This window comes from Pungitius pungitius, chromosome 15, assembly GCF_949316345.1.
Source record: "Pungitius pungitius chromosome 15, fPunPun2.1, whole genome shotgun sequence".
NCBI lineage: Eukaryota > Metazoa > Chordata > Actinopteri > Perciformes > Gasterosteidae > Pungitius > Pungitius pungitius.
The window spans coordinates 8,296,092-8,323,614 of NC_084914.1; the positions used below are offsets into that span (position 1 = coordinate 8,296,092).

General features: G+C 43.1%; 3 protein-coding genes and 4 non-coding genes across 9 annotated transcripts; 2 read left to right on the forward strand and 5 right to left on the reverse strand.

The window, feature by feature from the left end:
* The first annotated feature begins 1,376 nt into the window (after positions 1-1,376).
* On the forward strand, positions 1,377-15,012 carry tbl1xr1b (TBL1X/Y related 1b). 3 transcript variants are annotated; one of them, XM_037457792.2, is made up of 16 exons: positions 1,377-1,577; positions 3,444-3,508; positions 5,663-5,766; positions 5,913-6,058; positions 6,196-6,415; positions 7,419-7,551; positions 9,169-9,310; positions 9,686-9,749; positions 10,239-10,336; positions 11,246-11,306; positions 11,621-11,742; positions 11,958-12,032; positions 12,158-12,285; positions 13,043-13,208; positions 13,336-13,437; positions 13,553-15,012. In XM_037457792.2, the coding sequence occupies exons 3-16, from the start codon at positions 5,709-5,711 to the stop codon at positions 13,577-13,579; spliced, it is 1,542 nt and encodes a 513-aa protein (XP_037313689.1). In that variant the 5' UTR covers positions 1,377-1,577; positions 3,444-3,508; positions 5,663-5,708; the 3' UTR covers positions 13,580-15,012. The 3 variants fall into 3 exon arrangements, with proteins under 3 accessions (XP_037313689.1, XP_037313688.1, XP_037313687.1); XM_037457791.2 differs by lacking the exon at positions 1,377-1,577 and adding an exon at positions 1,809-2,000; XM_037457790.2 differs by lacking the exon at positions 1,377-1,577 and adding an exon at positions 1,809-1,996.
* A 4,179-nt stretch (positions 15,013-19,191) lies between these two features.
* On the forward strand, positions 19,192-21,548 carry b3gnt5b (UDP-GlcNAc:betaGal beta-1,3-N-acetylglucosaminyltransferase 5b). Its single transcript, XM_062557686.1, has one exon. The coding sequence runs from the start codon at positions 19,384-19,386 to the stop codon at positions 20,530-20,532; it is 1,149 nt and encodes a 382-aa protein (XP_062413670.1). The 5' UTR covers positions 19,192-19,383; the 3' UTR covers positions 20,533-21,548.
* A 1,114-nt stretch (positions 21,549-22,662) lies between these two features.
* On the reverse strand, positions 22,663-27,489 carry eif4a2 (eukaryotic translation initiation factor 4A2). Its single transcript, XM_037457794.2, has 11 exons — positions 27,338-27,489; positions 26,258-26,309; positions 26,036-26,168; positions 25,668-25,807; positions 25,108-25,276; positions 24,909-25,018; positions 24,468-24,611; positions 23,993-24,130; positions 23,827-23,916; positions 23,461-23,540; positions 22,663-23,386 (listed from the first exon to the last, which is right to left on the reverse strand). The coding sequence occupies exons 1-11, from the start codon at positions 27,364-27,366 to the stop codon at positions 23,242-23,244; spliced, it is 1,230 nt and encodes a 409-aa protein (XP_037313691.1). The 5' UTR covers positions 27,367-27,489; the 3' UTR covers positions 22,663-23,241.
* Positions 24,223-24,406, reverse strand: LOC119209949 (small nucleolar RNA SNORA81). Its single transcript, XR_005119601.1, has one exon. It is a non-coding gene; the product is annotated as a small nucleolar RNA SNORA81 (small nucleolar RNA).
* On the reverse strand, positions 24,686-24,862 carry LOC119209950 (small nucleolar RNA SNORA81). The gene has a single exon (XR_005119602.2). It is a non-coding gene; the product is annotated as a small nucleolar RNA SNORA81 (small nucleolar RNA).
* Positions 25,370-25,441, reverse strand: LOC119209951 (small nucleolar RNA SNORD2). The gene has a single exon (XR_005119603.1). It is a non-coding gene; the product is annotated as a small nucleolar RNA SNORD2 (small nucleolar RNA).
* LOC119209952 (small nucleolar RNA SNORD2) lies at positions 25,924-25,995 on the reverse strand. Its single transcript, XR_005119604.1, has one exon. It is a non-coding gene; the product is annotated as a small nucleolar RNA SNORD2 (small nucleolar RNA).
* Positions 27,490-27,523: the final 34 nt, after the last annotated feature.

Genomic DNA, 27,523 nt, shown 5'->3' on the forward strand with positions numbered 1-27,523 from the left:
GGAACTAGTGATAATGTTATTTTATCAAGAGCAACTCGTGTTGTAGACATTTGGAAAAGTTTATGCTGGACGCTTATCCTTTTACTGTACATTAAAGTCCAGTATGTACATGTGCTATGGAAGAGTAGGCTTTACTGTCAAAGAGAAGTGATCAGTCAATTCACAATGTCTACAGCGGATGAAATCATTTGCTGCAAACAAAGCTTTGGAGAGGAGGAATTTGCTTCACATTTCTTAGCTGGCAGCCAAAACACCCTCACACGGTGGGAGTGATAGAGAACAGATTTGCATTCCTCCTACTTTGAGGAGAAAGAATCAAGAGGCAGAAAGTGGGGAAATCACCCATTAATAAAATCATCCTGATATTGCCCTGGGTTTTGTAAAAAAGACAATGTAACATACCATCCATTCATATGGGTGAATGTGTTGATGAAATTTTTATTCAGGTCGGATGGAACTGGAAGGATGTTGTCAAAGGACCAGATGAGCACTGATACAATGAAGTGGGTGGATCAAACAGCTCAGAGGCTGAGGAAGAAGAGGCACAAAGTCAGTGGACTGCAATGGTTTAGAGCACCATACAAATAATCCATCACTCAACAACACAGTAAATCAGACAGGGTACCCTATGAAACTTTTATCATCCAATTGCACGCTAATTCTGAACGTCGGGCTACATTTTCATTGTGAACTTGGTGACTACAAGGACAATTTTGCATTGATTAAATGATTTGCCTCAAAAAATATTTATATTTTTTAAGTTATGGTTATTTGTTTGTAAGGATACACAGGATGTGTATCAGAAATAATGGGGGGATATTATAAGGGGATCTGTGCTTCCAGCAAAGCATTTTAAGTTTTCGAAAAACACTGCAACAAAGTGCATATTGAATATACTGCACACTTGCTGCTGTTGTACTAATTGAATTCTACCCAATTAAACATTTCATGCTATTTCATCATCTCACATCACAGTAGGTTGAGGTAGTGCAGCCACTTAAGTGTGGATAGCAACTAATTACAGTAAATGTAACTGTGATACAAGACATACAGAATGTATGTCTTGTATGGTCTGCAGACACTTTTTACTCATGCAAATCTTTTCATCTTTCATCACAGACAATCAGGGCATGAATGTCAGGCAATAATCTTCGTTTGGAACATTGGATGAATGAATATGGTTATGGATTATGTACACGAAAAAAACACGGTGTAAAACACATATTGCAATGATGATGTAAGCTTGTTGTTGACTTTCTCAGTCTGAATGACTGAGCAAAGGAAAGGGGGTAGGGTGTCATTAATCTATGGCTAGTGATGACCAGACAAGCAGAAATGGGGTGTAGTGGGGGATGGGCGAGGACTGTTGTTATGACTAGTGCTTGGCTACGGGACAAACTTCCAGAGGCCTGGGTATACATTGCAACTGCGTCTCATTGGTCGATTTCAACGAGGAAATGTGGCTACATTTTGCTGTGTACCTGTCAAACGGACCAGGAGCTCATTTAAATCAACGTTTCAGGGCGACTTTCACCTCAGCAAACCACGAGGTCTTGTCTGGTGCTTTTGGAAATTAGGTTTGTCATCTAACATAGCTTTATATCCTAGTAATGCTTGGTATGAGTACTGCTTTTGTGACGTATATAAGTATTACTCAGTAATCTTTCATAAGTTACCTATCCTATTCTGCAGTATTTAACAAATACGCTCAACACATTTCCCTCGTCAGCTCATAACGTGTAGCATTAGAAAGCGGCGCTTTGGAATAACAGTAGTTACAGGCGGCTCATTTTTGCATGACGAGTCACTCCACCGAGTCGAACGTCTGAAGCCGTTGCTGGGTCTTTACCGCCGGGCTTAAGTTTAAATATTATAACATATCGATAGTTATACATGTGCGTAAAAAGCCGGTCTTGCAATCGATTAAAGAGATAACATGGTCTGAGTTGAACACACGAGCCGTGGAAGATATCGTCTATTGAAAGGTTTTATCCAAGTAGGTACGAGATTGTAGCAACGCTGTCATTAGCATAGCATGCTAGTGTTAGCAACCTAGCTAGCGTGCTAGAAGTGATGTCAAGCTGATTTCACTGTACTCAGAAATACTGTTTTAAAGAAGCTAACTTTACGTTATTTGAGTCAAGCGTTAGCCCAAAATCTGTAGAACACAGCGCTAAACCATATGGCGTCAATGCATTAAGTTTAACAACGTTAGTTATTCATTGTTGGTGCCCCGGTCAAATAAAACAATTCAGCCCAATTCTCGCCTGACAGCCATGTGTGGTGACCGTTAGCGTTACAGTCGCCACCAACGTGAAACTACGATAACACGCATGTTAGCCTGCGTGCTAACGTCAGGTCACAGAAGTGGAAATAGAGCACCGCGCTAAATGTGGTGGTAAATATAAACGTTAATTACATTTGTCGAAGAAGAAAAAAGCAACAATATCGTTAATTTGACAATTACCCAGACTAACATGCGCGGATAAAGTCTGTTCCGAGTTCCCCTGTTCATCCACTTAGTGACCCGTCTGTCTAACGTAGTTACTGTAGTTTCTTCGGCCCATTGAGTCGCAACAGTGCGTGGGGGATGGGGAATACATTTCAAGTAGCTCTCTCGCTTGTTTAGCATCCGGCAGATGACCATATACTTAAACTTGAATGCATTTGGCTAAATCAACCGTACCGTGGAGGGACAGCTGAACCAGGGCCCCAAAAGAAACATTTAAATAAATGGTGCGAAAGACATTACAGTCATTGGCCCCGTTGGGGCATCCAGTACCAGAATTGAGATGTCAGTGAAAATTGTAGGCAGCAAGCATCTACAATGTATTTATTGTGTGCCAATAGCATTTCATATTTACTCTACACGAGACATCAGCATTCTTCCCCTTTTAATTACTATCTTTCCCGTATACGTCATGTATTGCACTAATATTCTTTTGTATTGCTGACCCAGTTTATATTATTGTTCTGTTACATGCCCCTTTGTTCTCAACACTTTCTGCTCACTCCCCTTTCACCCACATCGATACGCTGATTCTAATTAAGATAACTTGTCACAGGACTGACAGAGAAACACAGTTGTGTGTGTTTGACTTGGCCTGTATGCTTCTTCTGCTGCTTAATCGAGATTGAAACATGTTAACATGAGCAAAAGTGTTATTTACGCACTAACTGGAACATCAGGGAAGCTTACTAAACCATCACACATGGTGGGAAGTTTAAAAAGCACGCAAAGGAAGCTATTTAACACAAATTTTTTATAATATATATATCAATTTTATTTAGTGATAGTAATTATATTAAAGATGGAGTTGTTTACAGTATTGGAGAAAATAAGGCAACATTTCAGCTGCCCCCTGCATCAGTTGTGATGACCACTCCAGATTCTTTAGTATAATTCATCAAGCACTCAATATCTTTTTTTTTTTTACACTCAGGGGCTGAAAGTTTGCTGAGGACAACGGCGCTATGATGCACATCTGAAGACATCTCGACCACATGGGTAATGAATTCCAGTGTTAAATGTTAAACCTTCTCTTTGATTGCAGCTTCTATGCTTTTTTGAATTTAACTATTTATACGTTGTTGAATCTCATTGAAATATCTATTACCAGCACAACCAGTTGTCAGTTGGTACAGCTGTTTGAATAGATTACTGCTTAAAATGTCCACTTGATCGTAAATGTTGAAGCCTTTTCCAGCAATAAACTGAGGAAATGTGACTGGGTTGAAAGAGAGCAATCTCTGTCAGAGTATCAACAACATTGACGGGACCACAACTGATTGGTGGTATTTCTTTGTCATTTTTATGTTCATCTCACTCACTTTATTAGTGTGGTGGTTTCAAATGTACGCACAGTAAGTTTTGGTGTGGTGATACATTTAAATGTGTAGCAGTATGTATTGGTCCTAAATGACAACATTTAGGTGTTTCAGTTTAAGAAGCTGCTTTCAAAGAACGTGTTTCATCCCAATTTACTATATATATATATATGATATTTAAATGTTCTTATGTAACTCTTTGGCAAGTATGATAATTACACAAACCAATACGGAGCAAAGCTTATATATTACATTTTATATTGTTGAGTTCTGCATTGTAATCAAACAGCACTGTGATTTTTTACTTAAACGATGCCGCAAAATAAAAAAAATACTTTTTGTTATTAAATGCATTCTGGATTGCATATTGACCTGCATTTGATACTCTGTTAACCACCGTTTAACATTTTTCAGTAACAAGAAAGTCTCGCTGCTTGAAAAGTGAAGTAGAAATTAATACATTTTAAAATTAGTTTCAAACAAAATTTGATTAAAACTTATTTTACACATAAACAAGATGGTACCAACCATCCCTCTGAGTCACCAATCTGTTCCAGAGATTCACTCAACACCAGGTCTATGTTGACACTTTTCTAAAGTAGCCTGGGATTCTGGTAATGTTAGACCAATGTCAGTGAGTTAAAAATCTTTAGAGCTCTCTACTAGATAAGCAGTGAGGTGTAAGTGTGCTTGATCAATGCAGTGAACCTAAGTCTTAGGTCTATATGATAATGAAATATTGCACAGTCACTTATGTCAGTCAATGGAATCAGTTGACCTATTTTAGTAACTGAGCTCTGATCCCATTCACTATTCCTGCATCACTTCCATGGCGATAACGTTTGGTGGTACCCTTTTAAAACCAGCTTGTGTTGTATATGCAGTGCTATACCAGCTGTCAGTGCACCATAACTATACTGACCCCTAACAAAATGTAAAGTAGTGGTTTACCAAAACAAATAACATATTATTTAATGCAGAAACATTTTTTGCATTTATTGTGAACAGACGTTAAGTCAATGTACCGGTAGTGGTGCTTAGGTTTCTAGAAACACAAGCCTGCTACTAGCCATCAGGACTCTAAATCCTGATAGCTGCTATACTTCTACTAGATTCCACGCCTCTTGGTGCAGTTGGTCTTGGACCTCAGCCTCTGGGAAATGGCAGGAGACATGTTGACTTTTCAGCGGGCTGGCATATTGGAAACAGTAGAGGTTCTGTCCTCTGTCCAGACCTCTTGTTTATTTCCACAGTCCCATTTCAACAGTGCGGGTTCTGCATAAATGAATGAGGAGCCCAGATGCAAGCACTGTAGGTTCTATTATTGCTGAGGTTTAAAACCCATTTATTCTGGACATTTTGGTCCAAACTACCCAGCCTGCCTTGCCAAGGCAGCTGATAATTATTCCCAGTTGTAGGTTAATGAATGGAAACTGGTGCCCTGCCTAGAGCTAGAAGGCTTTGGTAGCCAAAACATTACCATGTATCAGATAGATAACAGCTGGCCTTCTCCTGCATCTCTGTATGGAAATTGCAAGATCTAGGTCAAGCAAGGTTATCTTCTTCCTCTTCTCTGCCAGTTTGTTAGTGAGCTCTTTAGTTACCCTCGTAGTGTAACACGATCGTGTGTGTGTGTGTGTGTGTGTGTGTGTGTGTGTGTGTGTGTGTGTGTGTGTGTGTGTACTTTCCTCTGCCTCTTGGCACAGTGCCTCATTGTATAACATCTTCTTTAACTATCGTTACCTTACTTTTGTGTGGTGAAGATACTACTCAAACCTTTTCTCAGCTGTTCTTAATTAAGGAAGATTCTCCTCTCTTTTGTTTGCTTGTACAGGCTCGTATCCTATGCTGACCCAATGGTTTAATCACCAGGATTGAAAATGAGCATAAGCAGTGATGAAGTCAATTTCCTGGTTTACAGATACCTGCAAGAGTCCGGTAAGTTTTACAATTTTCTAAGGTAAATCTCTATTGCATTTACTTTTTAAATCTTTAGAATGTAATATTGTATAGTTCTGCTCCTGACTTTTTGTAATTGATCTTTGACACCATCCTACCTTCCCAATTATCTGTGCCTCCTCAAGGCTTCTCCCACTCAGCATTCACCTTCGGCATAGAGAGCCACATCAGCCAGTCCAACATCAATGGAGCCCTTGTGCCCCCTGCTGCCCTCATCTCCATCATCCAGAAGGGCCTGCAGTATGTGGAGGCTGAAGTCAGCATTAATGAGGTCAGGCTCCCACTCTGTACTTACTGTAACTCCACAACATGTTGGCAAGAAGGGGAGCACTAGGAGCACCGTCAGCTTTATTTTTCATGTTGTTTCTGAATTACATTTAATTGAATATAAATGTGTTGTCTCTGTAGGATGGGACCTTATTTGACGGACGGCCCATCGAGTCGCTATCTCTGATCGACGCCGTAATGCCAGATGTGGTCCAAACCAGGCAGCAGGCCTACAGGGACAAGCTGGCCCAGCAGCAGCAGCAGGCAGCCGGCAGTGGCAGCGGGACGGGGCCTCAGGGAAGCACCAAGAATGGAGAGGGTGCTGCCAACGGAGAGGAGAACGGATCCCACGCCTTATCCAGTAAGCTAGCTCATAATTGTAAACACTCTGTATCGGCTCCTAAGCAAAGGATTGGTGTTCTTGTGCTCTGTGTGTGTGTGTGGGGGGGGGGAGGGGATTAGTCAACTAAAATCAAGGACTGATTCTTATTCAGGATTATACACCCTTTTCTTAAGCGCTTTAATATAATGAAATTCATGTTGATAAGATGTAGTGTAAACTGTTTTGCATTCACTCCATTATATTTTTTTGTAATTTAGTTTATTGTCCGTGAAATAAACAAACAAAAGACTTGAGTTCTTCAAAGACGGGCTGTGTAGTATGAAAGTACATAGCAAAGTTTATTTGAAATAGTGTGCAGTAAGATAAATCAATAGTGCTCGTCTTGCATGTTGTTCTATTTTCGCTTGACAGCTGCAGTAAAAAAAATTGAATTTATTTTTTGGTAAACAGTCTGTGGGTTGCTTGATATTTCTTAAAGCTACAACGTTGTTTTCCTGAAACTTGCACATGTGTTTCCTCGTGGTTTGATCCTTCCGGTGTAGAACTTTTTCCATGTTTCTACTCACTTTTTTCCTGAAAATACTTGTTTATTTGTTTTAGCGTAGAAAGGAAAAAAAGGGGTCTGGTTGTTTTCAAAACCACCCAACCTGCTCTAATCCTACATGGGCTCCATAACTCCAGTGCCTACTCTTTTGGTCAAGCCGGGGTTTACTATAACCATTCTTGGTCAATAACAAGAACACCGTGCTCTTAAAATCTGCAGCTGTTGGGTATTCAAGCTGATTTACACTTCGAACAACATTGTTGAGCCATGTCAAGAACCAGTTCCTCTTCCATTCTGCTGGGGAATTACTCTTACTTCTTATTACTTTGTAAGAAATCTGGTGATGTCAGACTTTCCTCATGAGCCTCTGCTGGTGTTTTTTGTTCATACACTTAGCCGTATAGAAAAGGTGGGCAAGAAATGTAGGGAAACGCTGGCTATTCATTTTAAAGTGAATAATCTCCCTCCTCTCTGTAGATCACCACTCGGAGATGATGGAGGTGGACGGGGACGTGGAGATCCCTCAAAGCAAAGCGATGGTGCTGAGAGGACACGAATCCGAAGTCTTTATCTGTGCCTGGAACCCAGTGAACGACCTCCTCGCCTCGGGGTCAGTAGCTCCTCCTCATCCATTGCTTCGCTGGTCATAACGCATGGTCCCTGGTTTAGAATATTATGGGGACATGTCATTTCTACAGAGACAGTTGATGATTAATGCATGATTAGTGTTTTAATACAAGAAGTGAGTAACGTTATTAGCATTGCTTTTTTTTTTACATTCAGTACAAATGCAGTTTTAATGACATTCTGGTCCAGTTGGGCAAGAGTAGGCTTACTTATTTAGCATTAAAGGACCCTGTGAGTTAAAGTAAACTATCTATTACTTATTGGTCATTTAGCTAATTTTAAAAACAAATCTTAACATGGTCAGTTTGTCATCTTCAGGGACAACAGAGAGTGTCAGAGTGAGTCCTTCCTCTTTGTTGACTCAAGTCATTGGTTTTTCATTGTCATTGCTCTTTCCATATGCATTTTGTACACTTATTTGGTTGCTTAATAGGGGACCTGAAGTGCCACATGTGTGAAAGTTTGCTGCAGATTCAAAGCAAAGCAAAACCTAACAAATTGCTTTAAGAGTAAGGTTGAGTTCTGTTCACTCTGTGCCTCTTGGCTGCTTTTCACTTCCAGTTTTTTAACCAAACAAAAGAACAGAGTCAGCGGCTGAGACACTAAAAAAAGAGCCTCGGCTATATCACAGTCAACAAAAGACTTTTCAGAATACAGACATTTTGACCATATTGCTATAAGATGTCTTATCCTGAGCGGGTCAGCAGTAGTCAGTCAGCTGGGACCCACTAACATTTTTTCACTTGTGCTGTATCTGATAATAAAATGTCACAGAAGTCTTGTCGCATGGCGTTCTACACAAAGGTCAAATGTTGACTGAGACCCAGGCCTCTAACCAAGAACAGTCCGACTCTTAAATGTTAATTTGGTCTCAGATGTTCAAAGACGGCGGAAAGAGTCAGTGTGAAGCGTCACATGACACCCAAACCCTTCAGAGCAAACGACACAATCTCATGCGGAAAAAATACACAGAGGAGACTATTACGATCAGAATCCTCAGGCCTGAATTCACTGCCCATCAATGATATAAACAGGGAGGAAAAGAGCTCAAACAAATCGCCCTGCGCACAAAAATGGAAATGGAAATTTGTGTGATGACTTTATTTATGACTTTATAAAATGTCAATCACCATAATCCAAAATGAACAGTTGAGTGTAATCAATTACCTTCATAGCACAATGTGTGTTATTATTATTAGTAGTAGTAGTATGTATTTTAACGTTTCTGAAATAAACAACAAATGAGGAACTTATGCAGCAGTCCTGCTTCTAAGCATGAGCACACCTCAAGTGAGGTTAGGGGCCACCTTACAGCTAATGAGTTTTGTGCTAGTAAAACTTCTTTCTCCTTTTTCCTCAACAGATGATGTGAAAGAGTTTGATAGGGATTTTAAAAGATTTTGGATTTGATACTGGGTTCAGGTTCCATAAAATGCTTTCAAACCTCAACCCTACTAAAGAGCAGCGATGGTCAGTTTTATATCACTTTCAGTACGGATTATGAGGGTCGTAGCCATGTTAGCGGCCTAATGGTGTGTGTCCGTCCGTGTGTGTGTGTGTGTGTGCGTGCGTGTGCGTGTGTGTGTGTGCGCGTGCACAGGTCTGGGGACTCGACTGCACGAATCTGGAACCTGATTGAGAACAGTACGGGCGGGTCCACTCAGCTGGTTCTGAGGCACTGCATACGGGAAGGTGGTCAGGACGTACCCAGCAACAAAGATGTGACCTCACTTGACTGGAATGTGAGTGTGTGTCTATTTGAACCATCGATGTGTTACGTCAGTTCTAGTAAGAGGAGGTGGGGGGGGGGTGCTTGCATGCTAGTGACTCCTCCTGCTGAAGGCATTCCTTCTTCCAGATATATGGGGGTGAGCAACTCACACGGGGAGGGGGGACTTTAAATGCTGCTCAGCTGCAAACTTTTTTTTATCTGACTTGTACAACTCAGTTCTCAATGGCCAATCAGCACTGTTATTTGTCTTTAATCAACTACTTACATCTTTCATGTTTCTCCTTGATGAAGTGCCATTTAACAGGCCAAGTTTGTATGTAAATAAAAACTGAGAAAGCTGCGTCTGACCTGAAACTGATGATAATCTACGCTGTCCTTGTTTCAGAGCGAGGGGACGTTGCTAGCAACGGGCTCGTACGATGGCTTTGCTAGAATATGGACAAAAGACGGTAAGATCAGAGGATGCACGGACGATGAAGTGCTTCTGCTCACTTTCTAAGCCACATGTGTCAAGCTCAAGGCCTGCGGGCCAAATCCGGCCGGGAGGGGGGCGAGGCAGGGGTTCAGCTCGGCCCGCCGGATAACTGCAATTGTGAGAATTACAGAAATACATAAATTGCTGCTGTTCCTAAAAAGTCCACCGGGGGTCGCACTCTGTGAGTGAGTGCATCCGTTGGACCAGGGCGACCCGGTCGTTCACCAACAGATCGCCATGATTTGGATTGTAAAGTTGAGGGAAAAGTAGCTTGCTAGTCGAGAATGTGTGGGCAACCCACCCACCCCTCCCGGTAGGACAGACCCCCCCCCACACCTCCCCCTCCCTCCCATGTGATTTTAATGGTCTGGCCCACTTTTGACCAGTGGGCAGTATCTGGCCTAAACCTAAAATGAGTTTGACACCCCTGTTCTAAACTGTGCTCATTTTAAAATATTTTTAGGTAACCTGGCCAGTACTTTGGGTCAGCATAAAGGTCCAATATTTGCACTTAAGTGGAACAAGAAAGGAAACTTCATCCTCAGTGCTGGTGTAGACAAGGTAAGGCTCATTGATTTAAGATTATGATTTTTAGAGAAGAATGAGTTAGCCAAATGATGTTTTGGTTGACATTGTGACTTTTTGCTTGCTAAAAATGTGACATTATAACACTGTTAAATAGGGATGTAACACCTGGATGGTTATTATATATGATTGATTGGAGGGTGAAATTATTCAAATATGTGAGAGGGGTCTATTTAATATTTTAGAAGTATGACCTGATTTTCTTTTTAAGAAAAATAATTAACATTATGGCGTTAATTATCACGTATTTTTCCAACATATTTCATTCAACCGATAAGAATTCAGGGTAAACTGTCAAGAATTAAACAGGAAGAAGTGTTAAAACTGTGGAATCTTATATACAACTGTATTTACTCAAACATCACCAAAATCTCCATTAGGAGCACTATGACTTTATGAGTCTTTTTCTCACTGAGATTTAGTGAATTATTGCATTGGCCAGTTGTATTGAAACTGGTTGAATTTGAAATAATACATACTATAATAACACAAAAAATGATCTTCTCATTTTTCAAGTAAAATAAATGTGTGATTATTCATGTTGCGTATCGGAAAGCGCATTTGACTGGCTGAGGAGCATCAGCTGGTGTTTTATTATGTGTTGTTTCCTCGACCGTATGAGGAGCTGAATATATGGCCATCTAGTGTAAAGTATATTTGCATGCACAGCATCACCTTCAGCTCTCTTTTGAATGTTAAAATGCTGGAGGATTTGAGGCATGAAAACATGGGTGTGATATTTTACCGTCTCCGTGTAACTCGCTCCCATTATTCAGGTCAACTGGTGTTAAATACGAGCACACTTTTCTATGTTGTATGTGATGTTTTTATTTATTTAATGACATGAATGTAGTATGAATAATGAAAATGTCCTCCTCCACACAGACAACAATTATTTGGGACGCCCACACGGGAGAAGCAAAGCAACAATTTCCTTTCCACTCCGGTGAGTGACGGAGTGCAGTCTGGCTAAAACGGATTAGGTTTGGCTGAGATCACATCGACGATAGTCTCATATTATTTAATAAGCTTAACTGATTTGGCCCGCAAACCACATTCAACCAAACTTTTCTTTACACACTTTAGTACAACGGCTGTGCATGTTTGACATGTCTGCCTTTTCAAGAATGCTTAACGCGAATTCTCAGATCCAACGCGGCCGCAAGAAAACTAGTGTCCGGCCGTGATATTGGTGCCATTCTTTCTCCTCGTGCTCCTTCTGCTGCTGCAGCTCTAAGCTTTGCCTCTGCCTCCCTACAGCGCCCGCTCTGGACGTGGACTGGCAGAGCAACAACACGTTTGCCTCCTGCAGCACGGACATGTGCATCCATGTGTGTAAGCTGGGTCAGGACCGGCCTGTCAAGACCTTCCAGGGACACACGGTGAGACGGGAATTCTGCCATTGACTTTCTGCAAGTTAATTCATGCCTTTGTGGTGTATTTTTTCTGAAGTCTAACAAGGACCCTAAGAGGAAAGTCCCTCACTTATTGGGAGGAATTGGCTTTAAACTTCTTAATCGATGAAGTGAATTAATTATCTCATCTATCAGTCCAATTGCTTTGTATTATTTTGTAACTTAAATCCTGCTCACTGTAGAATGAGGTGAACGCCATCAAGTGGGATCCCACTGGCAGCTTGCTGGCCTCCTGCTCCGATGACATGACACTAAAGGTCAGTGCGATTAACATGCAGATGTGCTGGATGGCTAAAATGAGCCCCACAATGGGCCCTTAACCGGACCTCATCGAGTGTGTCGACGAACATGGCGGTAACAGCCGGTCTCTTCTCTGGCTTAGATCTGGAGTATGAAGCAGGACTTGTGCGTCCACGACCTCCAGGCCCACAGTAAGGAAATCTACACCATCAAGTGGAGCCCTACAGGCCCTGGGACCAACAATCCCAGCGCCAACCTCATGCTGGCCAGGTAGGGCTCACAGCAGTACCCGAACATCTTAAGAAACAATTGTATTTTACAGCAGAGAGATGACAAACTCAAATCAGATTTCGGTCGCCCTCCCATTCCATAATAGGCCCTCATCAATGAAATATTGGACAACTCTACTCTACTGTTGCTATTTGCCATTATCCTGGACTCTGACACATGATACCAGCATCAGCAGAGCCTGTTCTAGGGGCTCACTTACGTACAGCTGTGATGTTTTTAGCTATTGACCGGCGGTGACTGCCGCGAGTCTCCTCAATGCGTCACCGCCTTTCAGATGCACCTGTGAAAGATGCCACTGAGGCTCAAATGACCTTGAGGAAAGAACACACACTCAAGCCGATCCGAGTGGGCTCCCGACCTCAATGATCCTGAACTCCTAATATGTCTGAGCAGGGGTGGTGGACCATGGCAACCATTTTATATTACTGAAAGACACAAGTATGATATTGTCTCAGATTGGGAGGCAATTGATACATTAAGTGGAAATATATTAATGTGTTTGGGCGATAAATTTTCCCTCATGGTACGTTGTATTAACCGTTGTTACCTGCATCACTGCGGGTGGTTGAAGGCTGCGGAGCCACTGCATCGGGGCTCCGTACACACAAAATCTGGCCATATATTTAAAATCAACCTTTAATTTAAACTCAGATGTCTATAATTGAGATGGTGTGAGACTTACTTGACTTAGATTCATATGTTGGTGCCCTGAGCTCGCCCTGTTCCGTCTCTGCAGCGCATCGTTTGACTCCACTGTGCGTCTGTGGGACGTGGAGCGCGGCGTGTGCATCCACACTCTGACCCGCCACCAGGAGCCCGTCTACAGCGTGGCCTTCAGTCCCGACGGCCGGCACCTCGCCAGCGGCTCCTTTGACAAGTGTGTCCACATCTGGAACACTCAGGTCCGGGAAAATGCTTTCAAAATCTAACCACATTTTTTGTACAGCCCAAATAACTGTACACACTTGGCATGAATACAAAGGCTGAAGATATTTTATTGCTGGTGTGTGTGTGTGTGTGTTCCTTCAGACGGGTGCTTTAGTTCACAGCTACCGGGGGACCGGAGGAATCTTCGAAGTGTGCTGGAACGCCACGGGGGACAAAGTGGGAGCGAGCGCGTCGGATGGATCGGTGAGTTCTTCCCGTGGGCTCCGCCTCTCACCCGAACAGTTCAGCCCCAAAGCACCTCCAGACAGACTCAAATCTACAGCATTGTGACCGACTGCCTTCCTTTCTGTTCTTCCAGGTCTGCGTATTAGACCTGAGGAAATGACACGTGTTCGGGGGGAGCAATGGACCGACTACGAATGTGTACTGTAGCCAAATCGAGGGACTGTCCCTGCCTGTCCGCCACACTGCTGTAGTCCCATCAGATGCCGTGGCCTGCCGTCAGTCATTATGTACACAAAAGGACCAGTTCATATGCACAAGTATCAGGTCTGTATGGACACCTGTGCAAGCTGTCTGTGTAACTACACAGTACAAACGTGTCGGACCCATCCCGTGCGAACCAAAACTTTAGGATTCTTCTTGCTTTCCTATTTTTATTCTTTGTACCATAATTCTAAATGTGTTGTTTTCTGTTGGTGTGTGCATATTGCATATGTCAGCATTTGATGTCCTGTGGACATAATTGTTTTGAATTTGGATTGGAATGATCTCTGCAGGTTTTTTATTACTGTACATGTGGGGGGGGGGAGGGATGGATGGTTGGTTGATTGATCAAAGCTGTTTGTTGGGAGATGAATTCATCCACTTCTCTGCAGTCTAACGGTCTCTAATGCAGATGTATAGCTGTATAATTCTATGGGCTCTTTTTTATCTAACATGTCCGTGTCATAATTGAGACATTTCAACAAAGTTTAAAACAGTTATTCAAAGGCTCAACTGTCCTTTGTTTTTGCAACTCTCCTCAGAAATGTTTTTCACTATTCATCAGGTCAACATGGAACTCAAATAAAAGAAGATCTTTGTAGCTGTTGAACTGTTCTGTCTGCTGGGCATAAAGACATCAACTCCGATGTGAAGTCCTCTTCAACTCGCCCTTGTTCGGTCTCGAGCTCGCGATCAGACGGCCGCTCTGTTCTCGTGTCCGTAGTGAGGCAACGAGCTGCAGGAGAATCATGATCTGTGGGGAGAGCGAGGGAGAGAGAGAGAGGGAGAGAAGGGGGAGAGATGCGGGACAGCAGGTCTACAACCGCTCGCATCCATCTGACGTGAACAAATAGGTCGTAATTGTGTTCGTTTCCTCCATTAATGGCTGGTTGCTAACTAATGCTGAATGATAATCCGACTGGGCCGTGCTAATTGTGTCCTGTTCCCCCGCGTGGCCATTAAAAATCAGGGCAGCGTCTTGAGTTTCACTTCCTGGCCGGAGTTCGTGTCCAGCAGGTACACACTACAGTGTGTGTGTCGTTGCCCAGAATTTACACACACATACACACGCAGGTGCGCGCTCACTCTGGAGACGGGCTGCGTTCCGACCGATGTAGGGACAGGTGGCACTTTTGTTCGTCGTGTTGAGCGTCTTGAGGCACATCTGTGCTTGTTGAATAGCAGAAAATGACTTAATGTAACATGGTATCGGCATTTAACTCTATATATTATATATAAAAATATTTGTGGGTTCACAGGTGAGACTTTTGTTTGCTAATGGAGGCTCTTCATCACCACGGGGTTGTGACCATGAGGAATGTTTTTTTTTTTTCTCCAAATAAAATGACATTAAAGTCATAGGAACGTGTAGAGTGCTGAGAAATCCTGTTTGAAGTTGTCTTTGTGTCTCGCTGTACTTTGGGTTAGTGAAAGAGGAAGGTGTTTTATTCAAGCCATCATGGATCTCATTGAAATGTGCTCCAAGATGAATCTGAATCAGAAGCCGACTTCATGGCATTCCATGTGTAATCTGGCAGCCCCGACGACTAACGCGCACACACAAACACACACACACACACACACACACACACGTCGTGTTGGAAGGTTTTGTACTGAAGTTAAAGAGTATTTTGAAGTTTCCTTACCACAGTCAGCAGTGATTGGATTGTACTACAAAGACACTATTTCCAATGACATCTATGACGGTGGAGCGATATTTTATAACGTTTTGTTTTTAGATGAGCGTCTACACGGCATTCAGGTGTGTGTTTGCTATTTTGTGCCGCTTCGGAAAGTACTAACCTTATTCTATCTTTGCTACGTCAGAGACCCCTTGAAGGTTTTGGACCACTCAAAACTTTTGTAACAATGATGTATTTGTAGCTACGTACACAAGATGAAAAACGAATAAAATCTGGATTTAATTGTCATTGCATTATCACACAGAACATGTAAATACCAACCTGTTTTTGTTGCTTGGTCCTCACCTATGTTGTACTCTTTCTCTCTCGCTCACATGGTTGCAGTCTCCTGAACTGTTGCAACAGCATTCAGATTTCAGAAGGTCTATAATAAAATCTATTTTGATAATAACCATATGTTCGCCTTTTCTTCCACGGCGTCTTCATCGAAGAGGTTCTTTAATCACCCGCTTTTCTGTGTCGATTTTAGGCTCGTGGCTGACAGGACTTTTTTGTCTTTTGACTCACAGCTTTTGACTCACAGCTTTTGACTTTGGAAAATACCCAGTTGATTTGACTCAGCTGGATTTAAGAAGTGATTTTGAACAAAAGCTCCCTTGTCTTACTGAGCAGTGGAGTCAGGGAGCAGCTTCTAAGAGGTGGATTCATACATGCCGCCCTGTGCGTAATAGAGCCATTCTGAACTGAAAAACAAGCACTGGAAGCACAAGTGCATTTCTGTACCTGCTTAACAATTTTATTTTTAAACTTTCCTTGAAAAGTCCCATGATGCAATTGTCACGTGCTCAGCAGGACCTGACAGTCTTGTACTATGGTCCCCTGTACTGTGACCTCCTGACGAGCATTTCCTCTAATCAGGGCAGTATATTTATAGATACTCATCCACCGCACAAGTCAAGCTCTCAAGTGAAATGGGCCGTCGCCGTCTTGACTGTTTTGAGGCTACTAGTTTGTCTGAGTAAGAGGGCAGTGATGAATGGAAGAGTCAGCAGATGTGAATGAACATCAGGATGCATAATCTGGGATCCCTGGAGGTGTTCACCACATTTTGAGCCAGTTTGTGTATGTGAAAAAAAAAAAAAAGGATGACAAAAGTCACAAGGCTCTTCCTTCCGGACACAATGAAGGCCCATATCAGACTTCATTGACAATCGATTCAATTGTAATTAAAACTTCCCGAAACAACGCTCACAGTGACGCTGAATGTTAAATATTATTATAAATTGTCATGGCAGTCCATCTATTAGTTGTGGAGATAAAAGATTGACCAAAAATCATTTTCTGGTTCCTTCTCTCTCTTCTCTATTATTTCTACAAAACTCCCTTTGCGTCTCTGCATGTTCCATCACAAACCACGAGATTCAAAGTGGTAAAGCAATACGCACATTAAAAACCTCTACACCGACCAGAATAAGAAGCTCCTGCAGTTCTTCCTCCATCCGTCTGATGGAGGCACAAGAGGTGCGTGCTCACAACTCGAGTCAGATGTTCATCTCTTGCCTTTGGGGTGTGAAGATGCTGCATAGATGGTCGGCTTTCCTCTCACTTTCCCTCACCCCCCCCCCCCCCCCCCACCACTTCCCCTCCTCTCTCTAACAGCATCACGGGTGGCCGGAGCCCCCTCCCCGCGCTGAAAGAGGAACGGGAGGGGACAGAAGTGCCGAGGCAACCAGGCACGTTGACTAATTACAGTCCCCACACGCGCAGAGCAGAGGACGGACCGGAGACAAGCGGGGGGCCGATGGCTGATCCTGAGAACCACGTCACCTCCTGCCAACGGGAGGACAAGTGAGCCGAGGAGAAGGAGACTCACACACACACACACGTCTACTTTCTGACCGGTGAGTGTTGGACAGATCGGTTTGAGTGACCCCCCCCCCTTCGCCTGTGTGTGTTTTACATCTATTTCCACATGTGGAGCACAAGTTCATTATTATTATTATCATCGACCAGTTCATTAGTGTCAGTGTGTCGTACAGTGTGTCGTACAGTGTGTCGTACAGTGTGTCGTACAGTGTGTCTTACAGTGTGTCGTACAGTGTGTCGTACAGTGTGTCGTACAGTGTGTCTTACAGTGTGTCCTACAGTGTGTCGTACAGTGTGTCTTACAGTGTGTCTTACAGTGTGTCCTACAGTGTGTCTTACAGTGTGTCTTACAGTGTGTCCTACAGTGTGTCGTACAGTGTATCTTACAGTGTGTCGTACAGTGTGTCTTACAGTGTGTCTTACAGTGTGTCTTACAGTGTGTCGTACAGTGTGTCTTACAGTGTGTCGTATAGTGTGTCTTACAGTGTATCTTACAGTGTGTCGTACAGTGTGTCTTACAGTGTGTCTTACAGTGTGTCGTACAGTGTGTCTTACAGTGTGTCGTACAGTGTGTCCTACAGTGTGTTGTACAGCGTTAGATGCTTTGAACGGGGCAGAATAGTGGCAGCGCTTGAGGTCAATAATCTAAACAAAATGAGGTCTAATAAACGACTTGTAACCATCGTACGACAAGAGACCCCAAAACAAAACTACTCTCATCGAAGAGAGTATATTTCGACGGTCGGCTTATACAGACAGCTCAGTTTGCTACCTATTTTGTCTTTGAATTTTCTTATCCTACAAAGTAGAAATTAAAACATAACATAAAATATAAAACACACACACATGCACATATATGTGTATGTATATGTATATATGCTATATAGTGTTATATTGTGCGTAGAAACTTTGTTCATGTGGCAGGTGGTGTAATGTGTCACCAACATGACATTATGGGTTGGTTGTCACATGACCAGCTGTCTCCCCAGTTGTCTTTCCCACTCCTCTGTCATACTCCCATATGTACATGTCACAGTCCAGTTATAAACTGGAATATGCTTTGAGACGCATTGAGGCTTACCGGCCCACCCTGGTAAAGTAGTAAATAATTATATTTAACAGAGGTGTGGCATAGTTTGTCATTATTAGCGCTGAGCCAGTGAACCCATTAGGCAAAGGCCATCCAGTGATGTTTAAAAAGCTCCCGGGGTGCGGTGGGAGTCCCAGGCCCCAGGACCATCATGATCCCCCCCCCCCTCGCTTTTAGCCCAGGCCCAGCCGGAAGCAGACTATTCTTGTCCCGCATTGTGCCGCCGAGTTATTCCATTGTGTCCGATGCTTTCCATGACTCTCAGCGATTTCACTGGGTCTCCACCTTAAACCCTCCATTATGGACCGGCTTGCATCGGCACATTTGCTGTGTTTGCTTTTTTTATTCATTCGCGATCCGACGCTTTCGCCCCGCCCACAACTTTAGACTTTTCAGCTGCAAAAAGAATACAAACAGACAAACAGGTTTAGCAAAGTTCAGTTTAGCATATTTTCCACTGTGCTGCTGCTAAAACAGTGTCAATGACTATATGAACTAAAGGAAATAAATGTGTATCTCTATCTCCATAATGACATCCTAAATGTACAGTTACTTAATGACGGGACATGTTTGTTTGAGTCCCTAATACCTATATTTATAACTAGGAAGGTCTTGCTGAAACATTACACAGCAAGATGATTGCAAAAAAACCCTTAGAGAGATATTTGCAAGCGTAGTTTCTGGTTTATTAACATTTCACACTTCCTCTTTTCAAAGAGACAGAGACACAACTGTGGGTTTCAACAGTGCCAAACAAACTCCTCCCCAGCGTGACGTGTGTACTCCCTCTTCCCATCACTCAGGAGGAGCGCTCCCTGACCCTCCAGCTGTTGGCCGACCGCGCATCTGGTTTCTGATGAGATGATGGACGTCTCCCAGCGGACCGAGTGACTCCCACCTCCCCCCCCCCCCCCCCCCGAGCCGCCTGCTGAATGTGGACAGCGTAGGATGGAAGATCCACCAAGTTCTGGTCCGAGGCCCTGGAACATCGCGCTTGACCTCCACCTCTCCGCCACCTCGCTCAAGCACACGCGCACAACCGCCCGTTTTACCGCCATCCCGAACCAGGCGGGGACCGGTGGCACGGGGTGACGAGATTCCAGGATGTTTGTGAATTTCCGGCGCATCCGGAAATGCCAGTTGGTGCAGCTGATGACCACCTGCCTGGTGCTGTCGGTGCTGATGGTGTGCTGGGAGCAGCTGGACGCCAATGTCTTCGGCCACGTCAAGTCCTACTCCTACCGCTACCTGGTCAACCGCTTAGACTACATCAACAAGAGCCTCACCATCCCGCGGGAGCAGGCCAGGAGCTTCAGCGACTTCCGCTACCTGCTGGACCACTCGGGTAAGTGCGCCGGCGAAGACGTCCTCCTCCTCCTCTTCGTCAAAACATCCCCGGAGAACATCGACAGGAGAAACGCCATCAGGTCCACTTGGGGCAACGAGACCTACATCCGGAGCGCCCTGGGAGCCACGGTCAAGGTGGTGTTCGCCTTGGGGAGGCCGAAGGAGGCCGAGGAGGAGGCGGGGCAACCCGCCCGCGGCACCGGGCTCGTCCGCGAGGACCGTCTACACGGGGATTTGATCCAGCGGGACTTTTTAGACTCTTTCCACAACCTGACCCTGAAGCTGATCCTGCAGTTCCACTGGATGCACACCCGCTGCGCACACGCCCGCTTCCTCATGACGGCCGACGACGACGTCTTCGTCCACATGCCCAACCTGGTGGGCTACCTGCGGGGCGCGAGCCGCAGAGGCGTCACGGACTTGTGGGTCGGTCGAGTGCACAGGGGGGCACCGCCGATCCGCAGCAGGGACAGCAAGTACTACGTGCCCTTCGAGATGTACCAGTGGTTGTCTTACCCCGACTACACAGCCGGTGCCGGGTACGTGGTGTCCAGGGACGTGGCGGACAAAATCTACCAAGCCACGCTGACCCTGAACGCCTCCCTGTACATAGACGACGTCTTCATGGGCATCTGCGCCAACGCAGTCGGGGTGTCTCCGCAGGAGCACGTGTACTTCTCAGGCGAGGGCAAAGCGCCCTACCACACGTGTATCTATGATCAGATGATGACCTCACATGGCCACGTGGAGGACATCCATGACCTCTGGGAGGCAGCGACCAACCCGCAGGTGAAGCAGAAGGCTTCCGGGCTCATGGGCAGGCTGTACTGTACTGCCGTGAAAATGTCCCTCCTTTGTAAACCGTACAATTTTAACACCTACCCTTGCAAAGCAGCCTTTTTGTAGGATTATGTCAGGTGTGTGTGTGTGTGTTTGATTGTTTGGTAAGCGGGAGAGGGAGTTTGTCAGAGGTCAAAATGAATGGAGGATTGTCGCTGCAGATATTACCTCAGTCCTTTCAGTCGGACACCGATGTCTTCTTGGTTTAATAATGTCACATGGTTGGCTTTGCATTGACGGCAGAATGCGTCTTTAAGTTTAAGACACAGTTTGCACGTGGTCCAAACTCACAACTTAGATTCTAATGTGTGAACCAGCGTATATCTTCCATTTCAGCCAGTTGATTATAAGAGAACTTACTGATTTTATTTCTACTGCTGCGACACACAAATTGGTTTCAAAATGTCATAGTACTCAAGATTAAAACCTCTCTCCCAGACAATATATCAATTCCATTACTTCAAAAGAAAGAAAATGTGTTAGTAACACACCGGAAGAAGCATGACGATATGCAATTGTTCAGTGATGATTCAAATCTAAAAATGTCTCCATGTCACAATGTGCAACATTCCTCACAATGAAGCAGAACTGATGTGTCAATGAGAAAACTTTACAAACAGCGAGTGTGCGGAAAAATATATAAAGATGTATTTATGAGCAACAACGCCTCTGAATTGAACATTTTCTTGTCATATCTTTTTTTTTGTTATTAGATTTGTGAAAAGGCTTTTTTTAATGAAATAACATCTTTAAAGTCAGAGAAAGTGTTTTTATTAGTCTTAGCAGCTGGTGGATTCTTTTTTCTGGTAGGGCGAGCCAATCAGTTTCAGTAAAGGATGATTCAATGCAAAAAAAAATGGTATCAAACACACATTAATTTGCAGTTTAACATAATAAGGACATCTCATTCAAACAATTCAGTATATCGATGAAACAATATTCAGAATGTGATATGACAATCATTTTGTAACTATTATATAAATATCATGGTACAGAGTTTGAGTCTTCTTGGGAGGACACTGCAATTGACTATTTCTAAAATGTATTTTTAATACAAACAAAAATATACATTATACTTTATATTTCTGTCGCTCATGGAGGGGCCTTTGCCCTCTAAGACTGAGTCTTAGTAATATCATTGACCAAACATCTATTAGGAAACACTGGAACAGTTAATTGCGCCACTCTTTTTTGTAACAGATCCATTAAAACCCACATGACAAATATGTGGCTTGTTTGTTCCTCAGCTGAAACTTTGCAATTTGTGTCCAAATGTCTGTCGTTTTGAATTATCAGTCAATACTTGAAGAAAAAAAATAGAAAGGTTATTAACTCAAGATTACAGAATAAAAAAAATACAATGTTTAGAAATGTCATGAAAGAATTAAAAATATACTTTTTATATTTACAAAAAAATCATTTGAAGTCAGTGTAATATGTTGAAAACTAATCCTGAAGAAGCCAGTGTAGGACAAGAAAAGTTTTTCTGTGCAAAAAAACACAGTAATGTAAAGAAAGAGGTGCAAAACATTTCAGATTTCTATGCTGTTGCCCCTCTTGCCCAGGTCTTCGTTTAAAACGAGATTTTTAATCTTAATAGGACTTTGCCGGTTAAAGGTTTAAATAAAGATAGTCTTTATCAAGTGAACGTCGAAATATTAACATCTAGTAAAGTCATTTTAAAACTACCTGAGCAAAGTTCAACTCACATGACTAAACATCCTTAAGAACATCCAGCTGCTTCATAAAGCGGTTTAATCTGAAGAGACTTCCTGAAGTTGGGTTGGTCACGAGTCAGCACCTTACTGGAGTTAAAACAAAGTAATGTCGATTCCACTGGAGACATCTTTGAAAATCTTTGGTTGGACGTTAAGAGCCTCCAGACCAGACCGAATGGTTTGAGTACCATTCCATTGCAGTTTAGTTCATTTCCCCTGAAACACTTCATATTTGTTAAACATTACATTTGAGATTGTCACTGATTTTCAATGTACACATTGACTTTGAAAATGTTACCTTTACTGCCGACTTTCCCGCCAATGTTCAGGTGTAGTTAAGACTGTTGGCCAGCAGGTACTGCTTAAACAACTTTATCCAATCAGGCCTTATTATAAATTAGTCAGATTAATATCTAGTGGGGCATTTTCCACCATTATGGCAACTTGAAATTGCATATATTTAGTGACTGACAAAGTGTTCACTGAAATTTCAGTTTATTGAGACATGTAAATTAGGAAAAAGTAGCATCGGTTGGGTGCTAGCAAAGCAAGTCATGCAGGTAAAATCACATCACTAAAATGCAGCCAACAGGCTGTGAACTCCGACAAGTAGGATTAAAACATTAGAATCGAGTGCACAAAATGAAAAAATACAGCAACATAACTAGTGCATCTATTAAACAGTCCCAATATACACTTAACCACACATATGTTAGCATAGCATAATTTGCAGACTGTATACAGCACTTATACCTTTTAGTCCACAAGTAAGTTACTAAACGGTGGAGAACATCAAACATGCACATCTTAATTGAACATGGAAAGAAATACCTGATAACATTTTCAGACCCCATGACGTCGTAGCTCTAACCAGCTACCGGTCACGGTTTAAATCTACAACTGTCAGAGGGACCACCGTAGCAGTCACCTCCCTTTTAACACACACCAAAACTCTGATCCAAGGTTTAGCATTGAGAAGTTTTTTCCCCCTCAAATATGATAAGCACAATGCAAGTGGACGATCGCTATCACTGCTTTTAAAAAAAACCCTCAAGGCTCAAATCAGGTCGGCCACATTCATGGGCATCTCCTCCACGGTAGTATTGTAAAAAGTCTCGATATCCCGAAGAATCCTCTTGTCTTCCTCTGTGACGAAGTTGATGGCAACTCCTTTTCTGCCAAAACGGCCACCACGGCCAATTCTGCACAGAGAAAACAGCCATTAGCTCACAGGAGACTGGATGCGAAAACTGCAGCTTTATGTACCAGCACCTACCTATGAATGTAGTTCTCTCGGTTTGTAGGGAGGTCATAGTTAATGACCAAGGACACCTGCTGGACATCAATCCCACGAGCCTGAACGGGAAAACTAGTTAAATATATTTTGTAAAAAAAAAGTCAGGTGGTTGCAAATAAACTTGGTCCCTGGTAATCTTTTTCAAATTAAAAGGTCTAGTTGCATATTCCCAAATTGTCGCTCACACATAAGTAACAGATTTCTACAGTAGAGAAAACTATTGTGGAGAATGAGCCCTAATCTTCCCAGAGTTTGGACAGCTTGGTCACTTTAGGACTGTTGCTAGATTGAAACAGTGGGTTTCCATTTCTCCCCCAAACATCAAACACACACAGACATACTAACCAGAAGATCAGTAGTGATCAAAACTCTGCTGGAGCCAGACCTGAACTCCCTCATAATCACATCACGCTCCTTTTGGTCCATATCACCATGCTGTAAATCGTGAATTACTTTAGTTAGGACATTGTGCAGGAATAATTGTACCGACAAGGCAAAGAACCAATCTTACCAGAGCAGAAACAGTGAAGTCTCTAGCATGCATCTTCTCTGTCAACCAGTCAACTTTTCTCCTGGTGTTGAGGAAGATCACCGCCTGGGTGATTGTCAGAGTTTCATACAGATCACACAGGGTGTCCAGCTTCCACTCCTGGAGAGGAAAAAAGCACATTCAACAGTTTAGTTGGCAAGTCCCAGTGGAGGCTATTAAACATAAATAATGCAACACTAAAATAGGCAGCTATGTGTAACACAGGATTTTGAGACAAAGGACACTGGACATTAAGAAAGAGGTCCCCCAGAGCCTCATTTTCAATACTGTGCCTTTCATTTCCTTCCCTGGTGTACCCATGCTTACACGGCCACATGAGCTAAACCTGAAAGGCTTGGCTCCTGCAGTTTGAGCAGGGTGCTTTAGAGAGAAGGGACCTAAATATTCCTCTCAGAGGCAGCTTACTGAACTGTCCCTTACAGCAGTGTTGACTCACCTCTCGCTCCACATTTATATAGAATTGCTTGATACCCTCGAGGGTAAGCTCTTCTTTCTTCACCAAGATGCGAATGGGTTCTCGCATGAACTTCTTAGTCACCTCCAACACCTCAGCTGGCATGGTGGCAGAGAGCAGGACCACCTGTGAAAATGCACAACAAGTTAATGTAACACTAAAAAAAAAATACAGTCGATACATGGTGCAAATTCAGTAGAAATTGTTGCGCTGCACCTTGAGACAAGCCAATGAACATTAAGAAAGCGGTTCGACAAAGTCTCATTTTCAGTGCAGCGAGTCATAATCTCCTTCTGCGCCATAGTCTGCTAGCATTATTGCATGAAACAGATGATGAATCACACAATTATAGCAGACTTCTTTTTATGCAGAAGGGTTCCACAGAAAACAATTGTTTTGTACTTTCATCCAAAAGATTCTTACTTGAATGTTTGTGCTCTGCTTCTGGAAGATCTCATAGATCTGATCTTTGAAACCTCGACTCAACATCTCATCAGCTTCATCCAGAACAAACATCTTGATACATTTCGCAGCTGTGCAGAAACATGGCATTAAGTCAAGCTCATATTTGTGGAATTCAACCGCTTGTGTGATTTTGTTTAACAGGACCAGGCATACTTACACAAATGTCCCCGGTTCAGCATGTCAAACACACGCCCTGGCGTGCCGACCACAATATGAGGAGCCTCAGCCTGGAGCTTCTGTATTTCACTCCGGAGATCTGTCCCTCCAATGCATGCATGACAGGCTGCACCCATGTAGTCCCCCAGAGCCAGAATAACCTTCTGGATCTAATGAGTGGGAACAGGGGCCAAAACAACCTCAGGATACTGTGTGATACAGATGGTATGACATTGCCACACATAGTGTGGAACAACTGTTCAAAGTGATCAGTAAGATACAAGAAAATCATCACAAGAGTCAGTCCCGAAAGATGGTATGCCATCATATCACTCAGTGTTCCACAACATTTCCACCACAATCAAACTCACAAGCCAGATCTTAGACCAATGCAGCCATGGACAGAGACTACACCAATCTTAAGAGGGTACTGGGTTTCACAATTTTGTAATTTCGAGAAGTTTTGAAAAAAGGGTACCTTAGAAATTGAATCAGTGTCCTCAATATGCTGTCTAGGTCTGAGATACGGTTGAGGTCAGTGAGACCTCAGAATCAGCATACCTGCTGTGCCAGCTCTCTGGTGGGAGCCAGCACAAGAGCCTGAGACTCCTTCAGGTCTATGTCCAGTTGCTGCAAGATAGAGATGGCAAACGTGGCCGTCTTGCCAGTACCCGACTGGGCCTGGGCAATGACATCATAGCCTGATGGCAAGGGGAAAAATGTAAGTTAGAGAAAAGCAGTCATCCAACCGTTTTACGTTTGTGTTTTTGAACACAAGTCAGGCTTGATGCCTCCCTGCAGTAAACTTACTAGTATGGAGTGATCAGTAAGAAAAAAGTTATCACCATGATTTGGTAAGTCCCGAAAGATGGTAGACATCATTTCACTCATACATGAACAATTGACATCAGTTAAATAAATGTATGTACCTTTGATGCAAGGTATGATTGCCCTTTGCTGAATGGCAGAAGGTTTTTCAAAACCATATGCATATATTCCCCTGAGGAGAGTCTCCTTAAGGTTCATATCATCAAAGTTGTCCGTAATCTCGTTCCAGTTGCTCTGAAGAAAAATAAAACTATTAGCACACCGAGCCCCTGCCAAATGTTTCTAGCTGTGACAAACTAACTTTACATGTGGGTTAGGGTTACCTCAATGACACCATCAGGCTCCATTCCATCAGGCCCGCCATGGTCTTTTGAGCTGTGGAAAAAAGTGATAATTCACTTTTAATAGAGATTTTGGGGTAGATTAAATGAAAGATGTGACTCAATAGATCGTAAATAAGAAAAGATATCTACAGCAGAAAGCCATTGTGTTTCTCTACTCACTTTCCACTCTGAATTTCCCGAGTTTTTAAAACTTTCAGGGTTTTCACCGGATTAAATCAGTGTTGTTGATGCCATTTCTACACCAGCCATCTACTTTAGGTACATTGCCACCCAGTGTCTCATGAGGAAAAGTGTCGGTTAAGTTCTTTTTGTCGTATGTTAAGGTTCCCGGTAAGGGACCATTGATGCGCTTTATCTACAGGACCAAAAAAAATAAACATATTTATTGGCTTGATGGAACATACAACTTTAATGCGAAAGAACGTAACGTTAGCACCTGAAAACCAACGATCTGCATAGCGCACTCCATCTCCATAGCGTAGCCTCATCAGGGTACGCGTTTTTTTAACGGGCACACGTGTCAATTTACACGAGTTGGGCGCAATTACCAACATAACATGTAACGTCAGGAATGACTGCTCACGCAAGTGGAAAAAAAACCCGAGGACCGGTCATACGTGCGCTGGTGATGAATTAGGTAAACTAAAGACATGAGTCGGAAAATTGGGACTGTGGTTCCAACCGTGGTTTCTGCAGCCCAACCAGGCCGAGTGGAAGGCCAGGCCCAACGTGTAGGATGACTAAACCACCGGCTTCGACACAAAATCGATTTAAATAAAATACAACACGGGGTCCATAAAGTATATAGAATGAAAATAACGTAACCCAATGTAAACGGCTAATGGCCTAATTTGGAAATGTGTGGCTAGGCAGCTAACGACAGAGGGCTAACCGCTAGCAACCCAAAGGCCTTCACCGCGGTTGGGGCAAAACTAATGTTAACCAGCTAGGTTAACGTTAGCTATACATGATATGGCATCGTGCACACATACGTGGCCAGGTTAAATGCCCGTGTACATATAACTTTAACTATTGTTGTAGAGCATGTAACATAGTTACCTGTTGTACTCAGCGGAATCGCTTGACATGATCCGTTCCCAACTTCAACATGCGACTGGAAAGAAAGATGTGGCGATGCCAACTGGTTTTATGCAGCCGGACCTATTTTCACTGTTGAACTAAAAATGCTCATTTTTGTGGGACAATGTAGTCTCAGTTGATTAGGTTTGTGTTTGGATCACATTA

Excerpts from the sequence above, each read along its gene's own strand:
- b3gnt5b (XM_062557686.1), top strand. The coding sequence starts at position 19,384 with ATGTTTGTGAATTTCCGGCGCATCCGGAAATGCCAGTTGGTGCAGCTG.
- tbl1xr1b (XM_037457792.2), top strand. The coding sequence starts at position 5,709 with ATGAGCATAAGCAGTGATGAAGTCAATTTCCTGGTTTACAGATACCTG. Across the intron at positions 12,286-13,042 it reads GCCAACCTCATGCTGGCCAG|CGCATCGTTTGACTCCACTG; the intron begins GTAGGGCTCACA and ends CCGTCTCTGCAG. Across the intron at positions 13,438-13,552 it reads CGAGCGCGTCGGATGGATCG|GTCTGCGTATTAGACCTGAG; the intron begins GTGAGTTCTTCC and ends CTGTTCTTCCAG.
- eif4a2 (XM_037457794.2), bottom strand. The coding sequence starts at position 27,366 with ATGTCAAGCGATTCCGCTGAGTACAACAG. Across the intron at positions 25,808-26,035 it reads AATCATACCTTGCATCAAAG|GCTATGATGTCATTGCCCAG; the intron begins GTACATACATTT and ends CCTTGCCATCAG. Across the intron at positions 23,917-23,992 it reads ACTTCACTGTTTCTGCTCTG|CATGGTGATATGGACCAAAA; the intron begins GTAAGATTGGTT and ends CACGATTTACAG.